This window comes from Balaenoptera acutorostrata, chromosome 4 (genome assembly GCF_949987535.1).
Source record: "Balaenoptera acutorostrata chromosome 4, mBalAcu1.1, whole genome shotgun sequence".
Classification (NCBI taxonomy): Eukaryota; Metazoa; Chordata; class Mammalia; order Artiodactyla; family Balaenopteridae; genus Balaenoptera; species Balaenoptera acutorostrata.
The window spans coordinates 15819462-15839324 of NC_080067.1; the positions used below are offsets into that span (position 1 = coordinate 15819462).

The following is a 19863-nucleotide window of genomic DNA, read 5'->3' on the forward strand; positions in this document are numbered from 1 at the left end:
ACGCATTAGCAGAGACGCTGCCTAAAATCAGAATAAGTTCACAGACGCCACAAAACACGCCACCAGATGCGGTCCTGCCCACCAGAAATACAAGATCCAGCCTCATCCATCAGAACACAGGCACCAGTTCCCTGCACCAGGAAGCCTACACAACACACTAAACCAACTTTACCCACTGGGGTCAGACACCAAAAACAATGGGAACTACAAACCTGTAGCCTGTGAAAAGGAGACCCCAAACACAGTAAGTTAAGCAAAATGAGAAGACAGAAATACACAGCAGATGAAGGAGCAAGGTAAAAACCCACCACATCAAACAAATGAAGAGGAAATAGGCAGTCTACCTGAAAAAGAATTCAGAGTAATGATAGTAAAGATGATCCAAAATCTTGGAAATAGAATGGAGAAAATACAAGAAACATTTAACAAGGACCTAGAAGAACTAAAGAGCAAACAAATGTTGAACAACACAATAAATGAAGTTAAAAATTCTCTAGAAGGAATCAGTAGCAGAACAACTGAGGCAGAAGAACGGATAAGTGACCTGGAAAATAAAATAGTGGAAATAACTACTGCAGAGCACAATAAAGAAAAAAGAATGAAAAGAATTGAGGACAGTCTCAGAGACCTCTGGGGCAACATTAAATGTACCAACATTCGAATTATAGGGGTCTCAGAAGGAGAAGAGGAAAAGACAGGGACTGAAAATATTTGAAGAGATTATAGTTGAAAACTTCCCTAATACGGGAAAGGCAATAGTCAATCAAGTCCAGGAAGCGCAGAGAGTCCCATACAGGATAAATCCAAGGAGAAACACGCAAAGACACATTAATCAAAGTATCAAAAATTAAATAAAAGAAAAAAATATTAAAAGCAGCAAGGGAAAAACAACAAATAACATACAAGGGAATCCCCATAAGGTTAACAGCTGATATTTCAGCAGAAACTCTGCAAGCCAGAAGGGAGTGGCAGGACATATTTAAAGTGATGGAAGGGAAAAACCTACAACCAAGATTACACTACCCAGCAAGGATCTCATTCAGGTTCGATGGAGAAATTAAAACCTTTATAGACAAGCAAAGTTTAAGAGAATTCAGCACCACCAAACCAGCTTTACAACAAATGCTAAAGGAACTTCTCTAGGCAGGAAACATAACAGAAGGAAAACACCTACAATAACAAATGCAAAACAATTTAAAAAATGGTAATAGGACCATATACATTGATAATTACCTTAAATGTAAATGGATTAAATGCTCCAACCAAAAGACATAGACTGGCTGAATGGATACAAAAACAAGACCTATATATATGCTGTCTACAAGAGATCCACTACAGACCTAGGGACACATACAGACTGAAGGTGAGGGGATGGAGAAAGATATTCCATGCAAATGGAAAACTGGAGTAGCAATTCTCATATCAGAAAAAAATAGACTTTAAAATAAAGGCTATTACAAGAGGCAAAGAAGGACACTACATAATGATCAAGGGATCAATCCAAGAAGAAGATATAACACTTGTAAATATTTATGCATCCAACACAGGAGCACCTCAATACATAAGGCAAATGCTAACAGCCAGAAAAGGGGAAATCGACAGTAACACGATAATAATAGGGGACTTTAATACCCCACTTTCACCAATGGACAGATCATCTGAAATGAAAATAAATAAGGAAGCACAAGCTTTAAATGACACATTAAACAATATGGACTTAATTGATATTTATAGGACATTCCACCCAAAAACAACAGAATACACTTTCTTCTCAAGTGCTCATGGAATATTCTCCAGGATAGATCATATCTTGGGTCACAAATCAAGCCTTGGTAAATTTAAGAAAATTAAAATCATATCAAGTATCTTCTGATCACAACGCTATAAGACTAGATATCAATTACAGGAAAAAAACTGTAAAAAATACAAACACATGGAGGCTAAACCATACACTACCAAATAACCAAGAGATCACTGAAGAAATCAAAGAGGAAATCAAAAAATACCTAGAAACAAATGACAATGAAAACATGATGACCCAAAACCTATGGGATGCAGCAAAAGAGTTCTAAGAGGGAAGTTTATAGCAATACAATCCTACCTCAACAAACAAGAAAAATTTCAAATAAACAACCTAACCTTACACCTAAAGCAATTAGAGAAAGAAGAACAGCAACAAAAACCCCCCAAAGTTAGCAGAAGGAAAGAAATCATAAAGATCAGAGCAGAAATAAATGAAAAAGAAATGAAGGACACAATAGCAAAGGTCAACAAAACTAAAAGCTGGTTCTTTGAGAAGATAAACAAAATTGATAAACCATTAGCCAGACTCATCAAGAAAAAAAGAGAAAAGACTCAAATCAATAGAAATGAAAAAGAAGTAACAACTGATGCTGCAGAAATACAAAGGATCATGAGAGATTACTACAGGCAACTATATGCCAATACAATGGACAACCTGGAAGAAATGGACAAATTCTTAGAAAAGCAGCACAACCTTCTGACACTGAACCAGGAAGAAGTAGAAGATATACACAGACCAATCACAAGCACTGAAATTGAGACTGTGATTAAAAATCTTCCAACAAACAAAAGCCCAGGACCAGATGGCTACACAGGCGAATTCTATCAAACATTTAGAGAAGAGCTAACACCTATCCTTCTCAAACTCTTCCAAAATATAGCAGAGAGAGGAACACTCCCAAACTCATTCTACGAGGCCCACCATCACCCTGATACCAGAACCAGACAAAGATGTCACCAAAAAAGAAAACTACAGGCCAATATCACTGATGAACATAGATGCAAAAATCCTCAACAAAATACTAGCAAACAGAATCCAACAGCATATTAAGAGGATCATACACCATGATCAAGTGGGGTTTATCCCAGGAATGCAAGGATTCTTCAGTATATGCAAATCAATCAATGTGCTAAACCATATTAATAAATTGAAGGGTAAAAACCATATGATCATCTCAATAAATGCAGAAAAAGCTGGGAAAACTGGGCAGCTACATGTAAAAGAATGAAATTAGAACACTCCCTAACACCATACACAGAAATAAACTCAAAATGCATTAAAGACCTAAATGTAAGGCCAGACACTATCAAACTCTTAGAGGAAAACATAGGCAGAACACTCTATGACATAAATCACAGCAAGATCCTTTTTGACCTACCTCCTAGAGAAATGGGAATAAAAACAAAAACAAATGGGACCTAATGAAACTTAAAAGCTTTTGCACAGCAGAGGAAACCATCAACAAGACGAAAAGACAACCCTCAGAATGGGAGAAAATATTTGCAAATGAAGCAACTGACAAAGGATTAATCTCCAAAATATACAAGCAGCTCATGCAGCTCAATATCAAACAAACAAACAACCCAATACAGAAATGGGCAGAAGACCTAAATAGACATTTCTCCAAAGAAGTTAAACAGATTGCCAACAAACACATGAAAGTATGCTCAACATCACTAATCATTAGAGAAATGCAAATCAAAACTACAGTGAGGTATCACCTCATACCAGTCAGAATGGCCATCATCAAAACATCTACAAACAATAAATGCTGGAGAGGGTGTGGAGAAAAGGGAACCCTCTTGCACTGTTGGTGGGAATGTAAACTGATGCAGCCACTATGGAGAACAGTATAGAGGTTCCTTAAAAAACTAAAAATAGAACTACCTTGCAACCCAGCAATCCCACTACTGGGCATATACCCTGAGAAAACCATAATTCAAAAAGAGTCATGTACTACAATGTTCATTGCAGCACTATTTACAATAGCCAGGACATGGAAACAACCTAAGTGTCCATCAGAAGATGAATGGATAAAGATGTGGCCCATATATACAAGGGAATATTACTCAGCCATAAAAAGAAATGAAATTGAGTTATTTGTAGTGAGGTGGATGGACCTAGAGTCTGTCATACAGAGTGAAGTAAGTCAGAAAGAGAAAAACAAATACCATATGCTAACACATATATATGGAATCTAAAAAAGAGAAAAAAGTTGTTCTGAAGAACTTAGGGACAGGACAGGAATAAACATGCAGAAATAGAGAATGGACTTGAGGACACAGGGATAGGGAAGGGTAAGCTGGGACGATGTGAGAGAGTGGCAGGGACATATATACACTACCAAATGTAAAATAGATAGCTAGTGGGAAGCAGCCGCATGGCACAGGGAGATCAGCTCGGTGCTTTGTGACCACCTAGAGGGATGGGGTAGGGAGGGTGGGAGGGAGATGCAAGAGGGAGGGGATATGGGGACATATGTATATGTATAGCTGACTCACTTTGTTATACAGCAGAAACTAACACATCACTGTAAAGTAATTATATTCCAATAAAGATGTTAAAGGAAAAAAAAGGAGTGGTTCAGGTTACTTGCACCTTCTCATTTTCCCTGAACTAATAATCAGCAAGGTCCCCACCTGTGCTGCTGTCTCTGCGTGTTTGGCCAAGTGTTTTCATCCTCCTCCTCTCTCATTTTTCTTTTCTTCAGCTTTTTGGCTATAAAACTCTGTACTTTCTTAGGATTTCATCCCAGAAATTAGTTGTCATCCTTGGAGCTCCTAAATTTTTCCCTGAGGGACCAGATACAATTAATGTTTCCTCTTACATGGTTGAAAAAAGAGGCTTTTGGTAGAATCTCACTGTGCCTCTCCATCTAGCCAAAGGAGTGCAATTGACCCATGAGACTCAGCTGAGAAACCATTATTCGGTCACAAAATGAATATACAAAACTGAGTCATTTCCATATAGAGGCAAGTAGAAAATATAATGGAAATAGAAATTCCATCATCGTGGCAAAAAATATATATATGTATAAAATGTCTAGGGATTAACTCGACAAGACTATAGAACTTGCAGGAAAAACATTGCAAAACTCCACAGAACTACCTAAATAAAGATTAATTTTGAATAAATACTAGACCATATGGTGCTTGTAGTTAGAATAGCCCTGTGTAACCCAGATGATCTCAAGTGTCCCAGATTTATGTGCTCAGGTGTTTCTTTGATATGTGAATGACATGGCTCTATTCCGTCTATTATGACAAGTTTAACAGTTTCTTGAAAATCTCTAAGCATTTCCAGAGATGATTGAGGGGCTTATGTCCCCCTGGATCAATGTCAAGTACAACTATTTCTCTGCTCTCCTATTACTTGATTATTCATTTATTCATTCATCCATTTGTTTATTCACGGCACATTTTTTACATGCTTACTGGGTCCTGAGCACTCCGTAGATGCCCACCAACCATGGCTTATGGCCCCTTTGGCTCCTACCTCCATTTCCAGTCACCCTTGTCTTAGAACATAGTCTCTTTCATTGCCCAGCTGAGCACCATTAATACAAGGCTATTTTGTGCAAGACTTCTCCTGAAGTTCTGGAGGGTCTTAGTGGTGGATAAGTGTTGTGGGGCAGAGAAGGAGGGCAGATGTGGTGTCTGACGACAAACAGCATAAAGCAAGAAACAATGAAAAATTAAATATTATGCTTATTAAAGTTTGCAGGGAATTTCTCAGTTTATCCTTTATTCTTGGGTCCCACCTGCTGCTGTCTTTTGGAACTGCCTCTTCATTCTCTCAGCATCTCTTGTGTATCATCTCCTCAGCCTCTCAGATTTCTAGACCACTTAATCCCTCTTTCCTAGCCTTTTGGAACTCAAACCTCCTCTTATATTATAATGGAGAGAAATTTAACTCTCTCTTTTTCTCCTTCCTACTCTGCTAGTTCACACTGGGGTTTGGAGGAGGGGATCTTTAATTTGCCTAAACAAAGAAGTCATTGAGCTATTGTTCCCCAACTCCCTACCCCATCCCCCAAAACAAGAGCACTTCTCTTCCTCCAAAAGGAATTCTTCTGATCTCCAGAGCAACCATCTTTAAAGATTATTTTTTTCCTCACCACACTTGGATTTAGAAGAGATCAGGTCTCTCCCAAATTAATGAAGCAAGTAGAAGATAATTCCAACTATAATCCCAATGATATTTTTTCTGAAGTTTAATAAAATTATCTTAAAGTTAATTTGGGGGGAAAAACAAGCTCAAAGAACAAGGTAAATCTTAAAAAGAAGAGTAATAATGGAGAACTAATTCTACCAAGAGTTTAATTTAAACAACACATATTGTTTAATGAAACAATGATCAGACAGAGAAGTAAAACATAACACAAAGTCCAGAAACGGATCTAAATGAAATAAAAAATACCAGAAGAAAATACAGGCAACTATTTATGTAATCCTGAATTAAGTAATGAAGGCCTTTGTAACCATGGTAATGTGTGTGTTTGTGTGTGTGTATAGTTCTTACAATAAATAACTAAGAAAAAAAACAGCATGCTTTACAGCATGAATGAACCTTAAAAACACTATGCTAAGTGAAAGAGCCAGGCACAAAAGGCCATATATTATATGATTCTATCTATGTGAAATGTACAGAATAGGTAAACCCATAGTAGATTAGTGGTTGCCAGGGACTGGGGAGAGGGGACAATGGGAAATAACTGCTAATAAACATGGGAATTTCTTTTTAGAGTGATGAAATGTTCTGGAATTAGGTACTGGTGATGGTCGCACAACTTTTGAATGTGCTAATAACCACTGAATTGTATACTTAAAGGCTGAATTTTATGATACATTAATTATATCTCAGAAAAAATTTAAAGATAAATCAGTTCCACTTGGGGTATCATAAGAAAAAAAAACCCAGCATGCCAATAGAGAATGATTAAAGAATGTCTTTAAAAAATATTCAGTGACACTTGTTAAAGGGGGCAAGGCATACTTTATTCAGGACCATCTGGATGGGTGCAGGGACCACTGCAGTGGGATTTTACTGTGGGGGGAGAGATTGGGCTCCACTCTGAACAAAGCATGGGCAAGTGGGAATTCATAGCCAAGGAGCAGTGTGGGGTCAGTGGACGGAAAATTACTAACAGGAAGCATCAGGGGTCAGGGGCTTGGCTGAACTGGCCCAACAGGGTTGTTGCTGAAGGCAGGCCAGACTGTCATCACCTGGGGGTGGTAGAGTAAATCTGACCAGATATTGAGGGTGATTATATATTGAGGGTTTGGGGTTGCTGGTTAAACTGATTTAGCAGGGTTCTTGCTAAAACTAGTGTTACGGAACTCAGGTTTGGCTGCTCACCACTCAAGAGCCAATAATTTGAGAGGCAAGTGTCAGCAGAAAGAAAAGGTGCTTTAAGCAGAAAAGCTGGCAATCTGAGGAGAAGGCAGACTCGTGTCCAGAGACCAACTCCGAAGATTCTGCTCAGCCATGACAGTTTTTAAAGGGAAAAATGGGGGGAAGACTCTCAGTGAATCATTGAGGCAGGAGGCTGGGTTCTGTATCATTCCCCATTGAGTGCAGACTGGCTGACTCTCTCTTCAGATGTTATCTTGCCTATGGTGATCTGCCTGCACTATTCCTTAGGGGGCTGTTGAGGGTAGAGAGCTAGTCATTCTTTAACTACTTCATTCTTCACTCTTCTTTTTGTCTAGGAAAAGAATCAGCAGGTTAAACAAGACATGGTATGCATTCAGGAGAGCATAAGTCAGGAGTTAGGTTAAATTGCCTAATGATCTCATTCCTATAATTAGGTTCTTTTAAGGTTAAAACGGGAACAGAAGTGGGTGAACAGGAAAGGGTCAAAAGCTGCTTTCACCAGGTTTTACAAGGAAGTTCACAGATAGGCCTAGGAGAAAGTTCAGGAGTGTGACGAAAGACTCTTGTCAAATGTGAATTTAAAACTTTAAAAAGACAAATGACTAATAAACCTATAAAATGCAAATTAAAGTAATGAGATGGAATATGTGCTTATTTACTTGACAAAGATGGAAAGAAAATACAAATTTCCATCATTCGGTAGGTTGCAGTCTAATGGAGATTTTCATAATATGGTATTGATGAAGGGCAATTTGGCAATATATTTCAGAAACCTTAGATTGTGTCCTTGTGATTCCATTTCTAGGAATTTATCTTGAAAAAATACTGTGTACCATTTAAAATAAAGTTGTAAGGTGGGAATTCCCTGGTGGTCTCGTGCTTAGGACTCCGCTCTTTCACTGCTGAGGGCCTGGGTTCAGGGAACTAAGATCCTGCAAGCCGAGCAGTGTTGCCAAAAAAAAAAAAAAAAAAAGAAAAGAAAAATAGTAGTAAAATACAGTAACAGCACAGGAAGATGTCACTACTGCTAGGGAGAAAAATTAGAATGTGTAATACATAAAGCAAAACAGACCAGTAGAAGTATACACACGAAAGGCTGAAGAGATAGGTAGTTTGTAGTTTCTTGTACACCCTTATCTATATTTTGTTTAGCTGTATTTTCCAGATGTTCTTCACTTGAGGTATCTTTTTTTTTTTTAAGTATTTATTTATTTATTCACTTATGGCTGTGTTGGGTCTTCGTTTCCGTGCGAGGGCTCTCTCCAGTTGTGGCAAGCGGGGGCCACTCCTCATCGTGGTGCGCGGGCCTCTCACTATCGCGGCCTCTCCTGCTGCGGAGCACAGGCTCCAGACGCGCAGGCTCAGTAATTGTGGCTCACGGGCCCAGCCGCTCCACGGCACGTGGGACCTTCCCAGACCAGGGCTCGAACCCGTGTCCCCTGCACTAGCAGGCAGACTCTCAACCACTGCACCACCAGGGAAGCCCAAGAGGTATCTTTTATAATCAGAAAATAATAGAAAAGTTATTTAATATAATACAGTTTCAAATTGGTGGCGCTTTTGGGGGTGTTTTGTTTGGTGGGCACAATAACGGAACTGAGATTAGAAGTTTCTTGTTTCTCCTGTTTCAAGACTAGAGATGCAGGGGAGATGAATTGGAAGTCCTCAAAAGTTCCAAAGCCAGATTCTCACCCTCTAGTTGCCCATATGAGTGGTGTATGTAGTTTCAGAATCTAATTGATTAATTGGTAGTTTTATAACATAGACTGTACTATGGTATATTCACTCAAAGAATTTTTCTCTTCAAATCAGGTATTTTGGGCTTTACAACCAGGATCATACTGAGTGGAGTTCTTTCTGATTCTTGAGTTGAATTCTGTTTCCCAGATGTAACAATTTTCTTCTCCCAATTTCCTAGACAGAATCATGAATAAACTGGAGGACAAGCAGGACCAGATGATACCATGAAGAGAAGTTTACAGGCCCTCTATTGCCAACTGTTAAGTAAGTTGATGTCACATTTCTTCTTTCCTAGAATAGGTCAATGTTATTGTTTGCCCAGTGCCAGAAACTTACACACCTTCTGGAGGAAGACCAGGGTTTGGTCAGTGAAGGACAGTACATTTTCCCTCTGCTTCATCTAGGTACTTGAACTATCAAGCATTAAGTCATTCTATTGCCTTGGGCATCAGTTACTGTACATAATTACTGTAGACTTCGTTATAATAATTCTAAATTGGCATGTTAAGCACAATTTGAAAATGAGTGTCAAAAACGTTATTACTCTTGGTTTTGTGGCAGAATAAAGGGGGTTCCAGTATGATCCCTTCTGGGCTCCTCATGAAGAGGGAATGGTAGGCTGTGGGATTTAGTCACATAGAACCTATTACCATTCAGTGACTGTACAGCCTTTGACTTGGAATGTTTTGCATAGTTATGCGTGTTCTTAGATAATGAGTGGTGAAAATGTGGTTTGTTTAGGTTTGGTGGTAGAATGAAGTGTTCGATCCTGATCTTCTCTGCAGGTTGTTCATGTGTTTTGTGTATTGTGCCACAAAGTGCCAGTTGCCATATAGGGAGTGTGTAGTCTTTGGGATTGGATTGTCACTGAATGAATGTAAAATCCAATACCAGTTGGCAGGTTTGATATTCAGATTGACACATTTGGGACAACAGACATTGCTCACTCTGGGTCAAACCAAAGGCATTGAGTTGGGAAAACTTGAAATTCACTGTGCTTGTCTAATTCTTGCTGAGGTAAATAGAGGACCTATCTTTCCTAGGCTGAGTGGCTCCTTGTTAACTTTTGCCAAGGAAATAACGTGAAAAGAGATTGAGATGCAAATCACCAGTCAGCCCTTAGAATTTAGCAATTCAGGTTATGTTGTGCCCCCAGTGCAAAGCACTTTTATCTACAGACAGCATTCTGGTTGGGTGCTTTAATTGACTCATTTTTGCTATTGAATTCTAATCCCTGAAACACAGATCACGTCAGTCTGATTTCAGCCTGATGGAACATCGCCAAGAGTTATAGGGACTCTCTCATGTGCTTTCTCCATGTATTCTATAGGGTTTGTTGCCTTTTTTTTTTTTTTTTTAATGATAAGCTTGCTTGTTAGAGAAAAGGCTTTACGGATTGAAGAAGCAGTGTCATCAAGGAATGATTAATTCTGCCTTGATGGGAGAGGGAACATTTGAAGGATAAATAGGATTTTACACACACACACACACACACACACACACACACACACACACACACACACACACACACACACACACACACACACACACACACACACACACACACACACACACACACACACACACACACACACACACACCCCTCCCTCAAGAAGGCAAGGCAGGTTTTACAGGCAAAAGAAACAAGAAACGAAAAAGAGCATAGTAGATTTAGAAGGCAGCAGAATGTTTGTTTAATTCACCTGTGCTGATTGTATGCCCCAGAGTGTGCATAATGTTATACGGTCATATATTATCTGAAAGGCATCAGAGAAGTATTCTATGGTTTAGAGTCCAGTCTTATTCTATAACAAGTACCCATCCTCCCAGGTCCAACATATTGGAAAGCTGAAGGGATTTTCCTCAAACACTATCTGGATAGCTGCAGAAACTAACCTTGTCTTAACACTTTCATTGTTTGCAAGCTTGCCTAGAAATGCAAGCAACCCAGATTAGGAGGTAGGTAGTGGCCTTCAATAAACCATGCTGATTACTAGGTAGCTGATTGTGGGCTGGAGCCCAGCTTTGTACACAGCTGAAAGGGTGAAGCACTTGGGCAATAGATCAATTAGTCTGACTTCAGAGAATGGTTTTCCTAAGTTCATCTGAGATGATAGGCTGTTATTTATAGCATTTTTTTTCATGAGATGAGTTAGATATTTAGTAAAGTCCTAGATAACTTAAACTCTGGCATATATACACAAACAATATCATATATGTCATTGGTCAGCCAATTGTTCACTTATGCCTGGATTAACATTGTCCACAAACAAAATGGTTTTTCAGTGTCTAAAACTGACTTGGGAACTATAGAGTCAACATAAACTTATTATGTTACTTTATGTGACTCAGCAAACTGATGTTTTTAATTTGGAAGGGTTACAGAGTGTTCTGGTTATCTGTTGTTGCATAACAAATCAGCCCAAAACTTTGTAGCTTAAAACAACAATAATCATTTATTTTGCTCATGAATCTGCAATTTGGTCAGGGGTTGGCAGACTCTGTTCCACAGTGGCTGGGATCTGGGCTGGAATAACTCCAAGAGCTGGGGCTCTTTTCCCTCAGGCCTTTTCACAGGACAAAGTGGGGCTTCCTCACAGCAGTAGTGGCCTCAGAGTGGTCAGGCTTTATACATGGCACCTCATGGCTTTAAGGCCTGGGCAAAACCTACAAGGCTTCTTAAGAATTAGGCTTGGAAATCCCAGAACAATACTTCAGCCACATCGTATTGGCGGAAGAAGTCACTAAGACCAACCCTGACCCAAGGGGAGAGGGATTGGACTCCACCTCTCAAAGACAAGAGTAGTAGAAATTTGTAATCATCTTTAGTCTACCAGGGAGTATCTGTTTAACAAGAAAAAAAGTCAAGCACTTCCTAGTGGACATGAGCCAGTCCATGAGGCTCATCAGAGAAACTCCTCCCTCTGGAGTGCCCACTGTGTTCCCAGACCTCTGCTGATCAGTTCACGTGCACCATCTCACTCACTCCAGAGGTAAAAGCACCAATGTGAAGAAGTGTTAGCAGTGAGTGAGTTAAGGACGGGCCGAGGGTGACCAGGTGGTGAGTGATGAGGTTGGAATTCACAGCCGGGTCTCTCGGACCTCTTTGTTCATGTTCATTTTTTTATCCTGCCTGGTGTTTCCACCACACACAGAAAAAATGAGCAGTGCGGCCCCTATGGCTAGACAGGGGTGGTTCTAACCCATGATGGGCAAAGTTTGCATCCTATTAGTGATGTCAGGTAAGGCTGACAAAAAAATCCAAGCTCTCTCTGGGTCAGTACGTCACAATCACCAGTCATTGAGGCTTATGTGTGCTTGAGGGATGCAGCCTTCGGCAGGCAGGGCAATTGAGGGTTTAATGTTTTACTTTTATTACAACTGACTGTCTCTGCCTTTATTTTATTTCTTGGGCTTCATCCCACAGTGCAATACTGAGTATTTCATCCTGCCAGCTTTAGCCCTTTGGGAAGGTTTAACACATTTTAAACAATACCTTGGAATGACTAAGAGCTTGAGGATGAAGGTGGTGATGAGAACCTTCGTGATTATGTAAAAAACAAATGCTGCATTCATTTTTCCTTTTTAGACCTAAGTAATAAAGTAGGTGTGAAGCTAGTGCTAGGAATACCTGGGTTTTTGAGCTGCCAACCAGGGTTCAAATCCTATCCCTACCACTTAGTAGGTAGTTTATGTTAGGTAAGTTACTTAATCTCCATGTGCCTCATATATAAAATGGGATATGACCACCATGGTATATAGAACTACAGTAAATGCCTGTTCCCTTATTGGGCCTTCCTGTCTGCAAGAGAAGGATACAGCCTCTCTAGGAGCTCTACTGTAACTAACATTTGGTTCACAAAACATTTTTACAGAATTTTTTTTTCAATTTTATTTTTTTATATAGCAGGTTCTTATTAGTTATCTATTTTATACATATTAGTATATATATTGTCAATCCCAATCTCCCAATTCATCCCACCATCACCACCACCCCCCACCCGCTTTCCCCCCTTGGTGTACATACGTTTGTTCCCTACATCTGTGTCTCTACTTCTGCCTTGCAAACCGGTTCATCTGCACCATTTTTCTAGATTCCACATATATGCATTAATATATGATATTTGTTTTACTCTTTCTGACTTACTTCACTCTGTATGACAGTCTCTAGGTCCATCCACGTCTCTACAAATAACCCAATTTCGTTCCTTTTTATGACTGAGTAATATTCCATTGTATATATGTACCACATCTTCTTTATCCATTCGTCTGTCAATGACATTTTTACAGAATTTGATCCTTACAAACCTTATTAGGCAAGCAGGACATTAATTATCATTGATCTCATTCTACAGAGGAGGGAGTTGACACGATCAAGGCTGCCTTTCCCAGGCCATGTCACAATTTTTTTAAAAAGTAATAATGGAAAATAAGGAGCATCATTATAAATGCTGAAGAACGTGCCATTACTGGAGAGGCGCTGAGTCCTGAGTTGACAGATTTGGTCTTTGCCTGGGTGCTGTGTACTGGAAATTTGTTGCATTACTTCATTTTTAAGAAGACCAAGACAATCCTTTTGAGCTCATGAAAATAATTTTTATATACCAATATCTATTTAAGTCAAAGTTGTTTGGATACTTACTCAGAGTTAAGGAGCAATTAGTTCCTTAACAATTAGCAATTAGTTGTTTAGTAAGTTAAGCATTTGCTCTACACCCAGGCATCTGTATTCTTAATTCGTACTCTGTATTATTGGTACATCTTGCTTGTTCTTGCATCCTCGGAATATACTGAACTGTGTTGACTATACAAAAAGTAATCCTTTGCTCAATCCAGAGAACTGTTCACGGGTCCCTGTTACTCAGAAGGTGGAAGAGAAAGAGAACTCCTGCTGTAGATTTGGGCCCCTGACCTGTAGAATTTAGAAGGTAAAAGATATCACCTTTTTTGCCCTCTTTACCTGGCCCATGGGGATTGCAACTGTCGCAGACTTGAATTATGCACACACACCCCAAAATCCATATTACTCAACTCTCTAGACTCTTTCAGGCATAATGAGAAGCTGGTTGAGAATGGAGTTCATTTCTAATGGGATGATCTGCATCTCATTTGATCTCTGGAACTGGGCAGAAGCCCCTAAAAATCCTTTACAGTGAGCAAAATGTCTTTGGTGCTTTTTTAGCTCTAACTAGCACTTTTTGCCAACCAGCTACCCAGTGACTTTATTCGTCCCTCCAGTCACTTCTTAAACTAGAAATATCCACATAGTAATATCTCCCACAGGGGATTAACATTTTCCCTCTCTTTTTCCTCCATGCTTATCCTTATCCCATAGTAGACCCAGAGTCCCACCATGGTACCTACCCAGACCAGTTGCCCTACTCTGGTCTGTGATCTGAAGTTCTCATGTATTCATTAAGGTAGAAAGCAATCTGACTAAATTAATTAATGCCAAGGTGTGCTTCATTGGCTAGGGAGCGTCTCCATACCTTTCAGGGATATTTGCATTTTTAAAGAAATTAACTTTACCTTCTCAAGGCAAATGCTGTGTTGGTGTCATTTTAAACCATATTGAGTATAGCAGTTTAAACAGATAAGTTTCCCAGGGCCTGTCAATTTCTCTGGATCTCCTTGAGTCAATGGTCTTTGAATCTTCACTCCTCTTTCTGGCTTATCTCTTGCCTCTTTGGCTAACTTAAACCAGAAATGATCTTATTATGCCTTATTTATACCCTTATCATCACCATCCTCCTGGATTTCCATCCCTGAATACCTAAAGTCATCTCAATTTGTTCTCTGTTCCAACCTGGATGCAGTTGGGTACCAGCTCCCATGGACTCTAACTTGTTGTGAATACATTTCTCTGCATCCACATTGTCTCTGTTTAGTGAAGGGCTTCCTGTGGTCTTGCCTGAACCCTTTTAATAGTTTTCCTTCTTGCTGCCCTAATCTCAGACCTCCTCCTTCTAATTCACCCTAACATTGCCACAGAATAGCAGCTTGTCCTCTGCTGATGATCTTGCAATGACTTTGCATTACCAGGAACAACAGTTCTCCTAGTGTGGTCCAAGAACCTCTCGGGATCCCTGAGACCTTTTCAGGAAGTCTGTGAGGCTCTCCTTTTCCAACTACATTATCTTTTTTTTTTTTTAATACTTTTTTTAAAGTATTTTTTAAAATTAATTTATTTATTTTGATTTTTGGCTGGGTTGGGTCTTCGTTGCTGCAGGCGGGCTTTCTCTAGTTGCGGCAAGCGGGGGCTACTCTTCGTTGCAGTGCGCAGGCTTCTTATTGCAATGGTTTCTCTTGCTGCAGAGCACAGGCTCTAGGCGTGCGGGCTGCAGTAGTTGTGGCACGCGGGCTTAGTTGCTCCGCAGCATGTGGGATCTTCCCGGACCAGGACTCGAACCCATGTCCCCTGCATTAGCAGGCGGATTCCTAACCACTGTGCCACCAGGGAAGTCCCAACTGCATTATCTTTATGGTTTGTAGTCTTCAACTATATTGCAACAGATTGAATGCAGAAGCTGATGTGAGATCCAGCTAGCTGTCTTTCATAAGCCAGATATTAAGGAGATTTACAAAAATTAAAACAATGGCACCCTTCTCACTATTTTTTTTGTTTGTTTTAGAAATTATGGTTATATTTTATTTAAAATGTTATTTGTTAACATGTAATGAGTTTATTGTTATTTTAATGGATTAATGTTTTTGTTTCTCAGCTTTAATTTTTAGTATAGTAAATATTAGTAGATATAACCCATATAAACAAAGCCTCTTTGTGGTTCTCAATTTTTAAGAGTATAAAGAGGTCGTGAGACCAAAATATTTGAGAACCACTGTCTTCATGGTTTGTTTTTCCTGAGAAGTGAGAGGAAGTTTTCCCTGAAATTAAGGAGGGAGAGGTGGTATGAATCATAACTGACATGGAATTTATGTCCAAACAAGAACTAAATCCAGAAATGTAATCTCTTTTCAATGTTACAGGCAGTTATAAAGATATTGCATTATGTTTGCATATGAAATGAAGAATTTTCATTTCCTCCACCACCATTGAAGGTGCTTCCCTCTCTCACTGAAGGTGCCTGGCTATAACCTCCATGTGGAGTGACACTGTGGCAGCCACAGTTAAGAGCTCAGATTCTGGATTAAGACTACTTGGGTTCAAATCCTGATTTGCCACGAATTCTTATCTAAATGATTTTCACCTCTTTCCATACAAAACATGCCAACTGAGCGTGCCTCCAGTGCCAAACAGCTGTTGGACTGTCTGTCCTCCACGCTTTGCAAATCTATCACTCCGGAGGCCATGAAAGTAAAAGAGCATGCTCCATTTAGTAGCAGAGAGCAAAGTGCTACCACCAGTGGCTATAATAATGGTAATGACATGTTTGGTCTCCAGTCAGCACTATGGAAATGGGAGGCATCCATTTCATCCACACTGCAATTCAGTATTTTAGACTGGATTACTCTGATTGGCTTTCATCGGAGTTTCTCAAACCTGGATGTACATTAGAATCACCTGGAGAGCTTTTAACAAATCCCCTTGTCCAGACCCACCCCAGATCAATTAGAATCTTTGGAAGAGGGGGTGGGGAGCATGGGGCCTGGGCATCAGGTGATTCTAATGTGCAAGCAGGGTTGAGAATCACTGGCTTATAGCAGTGATAACCATGCAACAGAATCACCTGAAAGGCTTGTTTAAATACAGATTGCTGGGCACTATGCCTGGAATTTCTGATTCAGTAGATCTGGGATGGGGACGATAATTTGTATTTCGAAATTTTCAGTGATGCTGAAGCTTTGGTCCAGGGACCACACTTTGAGAATCAGTCTTAGACTAAAGAAGGGCTATCCTGGAGCCAAAGATGCTTTCAGCTTCCCTGCATCACTTGAGCTGCCTAGTGGTGAAATGGATCTTGGAACAAAATCAGGGTCAGTTGGGAAGGAAGAGGAGGAGAAAAGATGTCAGGAAGAGAACCAGCAGAATCACAGTGTTGTAGGGTTAGGAACTGTAAGAACTTGAAGTTTCAGTTACTCCTCAGGATACACTGGAAGTTAGTTTTTACTCTGTTTTAAGAAAGGGCACAAGGAACGGACTAGCTAAGGTTATAAAGCAAAGACAAAACACAAGAGTAGCCCTTGGCTCTGACTTTTCACTGCAGTGGGCCCATTTTAGAACGTGATTTTATAAGACTATTTCTTCCTCATTTCATGCTGAATAGTTCTTTTGCAAATCAAGAATTTGAGGCTGGATTTTTTTATTATGCAAAAATATGCAAATGTTCTCTTAGGGAGAACAGGTCTCTTTGGTTCTGAAGGTTAAGTCATTCACACAGAAAAATTGAGGAGGTAACACTTTGAAGTGTGACATTAACCCAGGAAGTCTGTGCATACTGGGCCCTTAAAGGTGTCATGTTGATTTAATGTCTTTCACATTTTAAGTTGTGATTTTTAAATTTGCATTAAGTCAACAACTCTCTTATGCAGAATAACCAAACATTAGTAAGGCATTCTCATTGTAAGCAATGTCAGTGAAGACTGAGGAATAAAATATTTTAAAGAAACTCAATTTTATGACTTTCGAGTGTATTCCATTACATAGTTAGCAGGAACGTAGGTGAGGGAAGTCATGCTCACACATAGAGCTGTTGACTTATGCAAATTTAAATGTTAACTCTTAATGAGTAAATTCAGTTTTCTATATGAAAGTAGTTTTGCTTAAACATACGGTGGGAGAGAGCATAGAATTTGGATTTAAAGAATGTACTTTGGGCTCTCACGTCTTCTCTTAGTAGTTATGTGACTTTGCACAGAATAGGTAACCTCCCAGAGAGGCCTCATTTTCCTTAACTGCAATACACAGATGATGAGTATATCTACCTTGAGGATTGTTATGAGAGTTAAATGATCAGGGTATAAAAACATTTTATAAGTTGTAAAATGCCTTCCAAACATGGGTTATTGTTTTACTACTGTCCTTAAATAACTTAAGTATTTCTTTTGTTGTTAAATTATACTATTGTTTAGTAAATCTCATTTAAAAATTTTAAAAAGGAAATGTGCAAGACAGTCCAGCATGTCCCCGCCCAGCTTCCAATTTAATAGAACACTCATTAGTGCATGTAAAACTCAATGGGGGCTATTCTAACAAAGGGTTTTCTGGCTTATCAGGATCTGATAAAATTCTGGAAAATTGTTCTAAATGAGAGAAGTTGGAGCAGAATTTTTTAAATGAAGAAAAGGGATTTTTTTCCCAGCAGATTCATGTTGGCTTGTAATAAATCTTCAGTGGACGTTTTCTGAACAGTTTAATCATTGCCTTTACAAATGTGATGGACACTGGAGATTCTTTAGGCTAGAATCCAAGAAGCTCCCAAAACCTAAGCCGCATTGCCTTTGCCAGCTCTCCTTTCGTGTCTCCCTCTCCTGTTCACCCATTTCCCCTTCCTTTCCTTTGGTTCGTCTCCATCACCAGGCTTTCTCTTCTCTTTGCTCTTCCCCTTCAGAAGTTTCTGAAATTTTCTCCTGCAGGGCATAAATCCTTTGTCTGCTGCAGGTGTCCTGACAGCTCCTCAAAAGTGAATTTCTTGTCTTTGATCTGGCTGCACCAGCATATCACTCAGGATATCAGGGTGCCCTGTGAGCTGTGGCCAGTCATATTACTCCGCACCCCGCCAGCATCTTCATCAGTTTCCCCATCTATAAAAAGCTCCCTATGGCTGCCATATCAAATTAGCACAAACTTGGTGCCTTAAAACAATAGAACTTTTTTTCTCTCACAGTTATGGGGGCCAGAAGTCTGAAATCAAGGTGTCAGCAGAGGTACACTGCCCTCAAAGACTCCAAGGGAGAACCTTTCCTTGACTCTTCCATTCTGGTGGTTCCAAGATGTTCCTTGGTTCATGACTGCATCACTCCAAATTCTGCCTTTGTCTTCACATGGCTTTCCCTCTTATCCCTGTGTCTCTCCTGTGTGTGTCTCTTGTAAGGACACTTGTCATTGGATTTAGGGCCCACTTGGATCCAGCATGATCTCATCTCAAATATGCTTAACTTCATTACATGTGCAAAAATACTTTTTCCAAATAAGGTCTCATTAACAGGTTTCTGGGTTAGGACATAGATAGAACTTTTGAGGGACCACCCCTCAACCAACTAGAGCACAATATTGCTGTACTTCATTGAGTTGGAAATATAAGTATATTGAGCACTTAGCACAGTGCCCAGTTCAGAATATGTGCTCAGGAAGTGGTGGGTGTAGGTTGAGGAGCAGGGTATGAGGAAATGGAACTAGTGAGCTTATGAGTTTATACAGCTTTTTGGAGACGTTTTCCATAAAGTGAGGGCAAGAGAGGGCTGTAGCTAGTGGTGGTTAGAAGGCTAAGTGTTTAAAAAACAAAAGCAAAAACAAACAAACAAAAACAGTGAATTGAGCTGATGTAAAAGTTCCCAGGAAAGGTTTGCAGAAACTGAGTGCTGTAGGGCTATGAGCTTCAGGGGATGTGAGATGCACGCTGAGGGTGAGCCCCTAGGGCAGGAGCAGCTCTAGCCGTGATTCCCGTGCTGTATATAGTTGGTGCACAAGCTATGTTTCCTGACCTTGCCAATGAATGCCAGTGCTGGGTACATAATTGTGCTGTGTTTGATGAAAAGAGGCAAGAATTAGATTCCCCTGAACTGTGATGAGTGAGTCTGGTTAACACTGAGCATAAGGGCTTTAATGATTTCCCTGAGATGTTCTCTCAAAGTCAGACAACTGTCTCCCCACAGGGCAGAGCCCAAGCTCTGTGCTGGCAGCTGTGGGTCTGCTAATTATAAGGTGGCTCAGGAGAGAGCCCAGAGCCCTCTGAGATGAAAAGATGCTACAGTTTACTTTTAAATTCCTTGGTTAGATGAAGAAATGAGAGCATACCCACTTTCCCCAAAAGCCAGAGTCCTTG

General features: G+C 39.9%; 1 protein-coding gene across 2 annotated transcripts in view; it reads left to right on the forward strand.

Annotated features, from left to right (window-relative positions):
• The window catches only part of TMEM108 (transmembrane protein 108), a 381103-nt gene that overhangs the window by 207230 nt on the left and 154010 nt on the right, over positions 1–19863 (forward strand). The window contains exon 3 of one of the 2 annotated variants that reach the window (XM_007180919.2): positions 9099–9184. In XM_007180919.2, coding sequence (XP_007180981.2) covers positions 9145–9184 — 40 coding nt within the window. In that variant the 5' untranslated portion in view covers positions 9099–9144. The remainder of the gene's footprint in view (positions 1–9098; positions 9185–19863) is intronic. The other variant, XM_007180918.2, reaches the window with a different exon arrangement.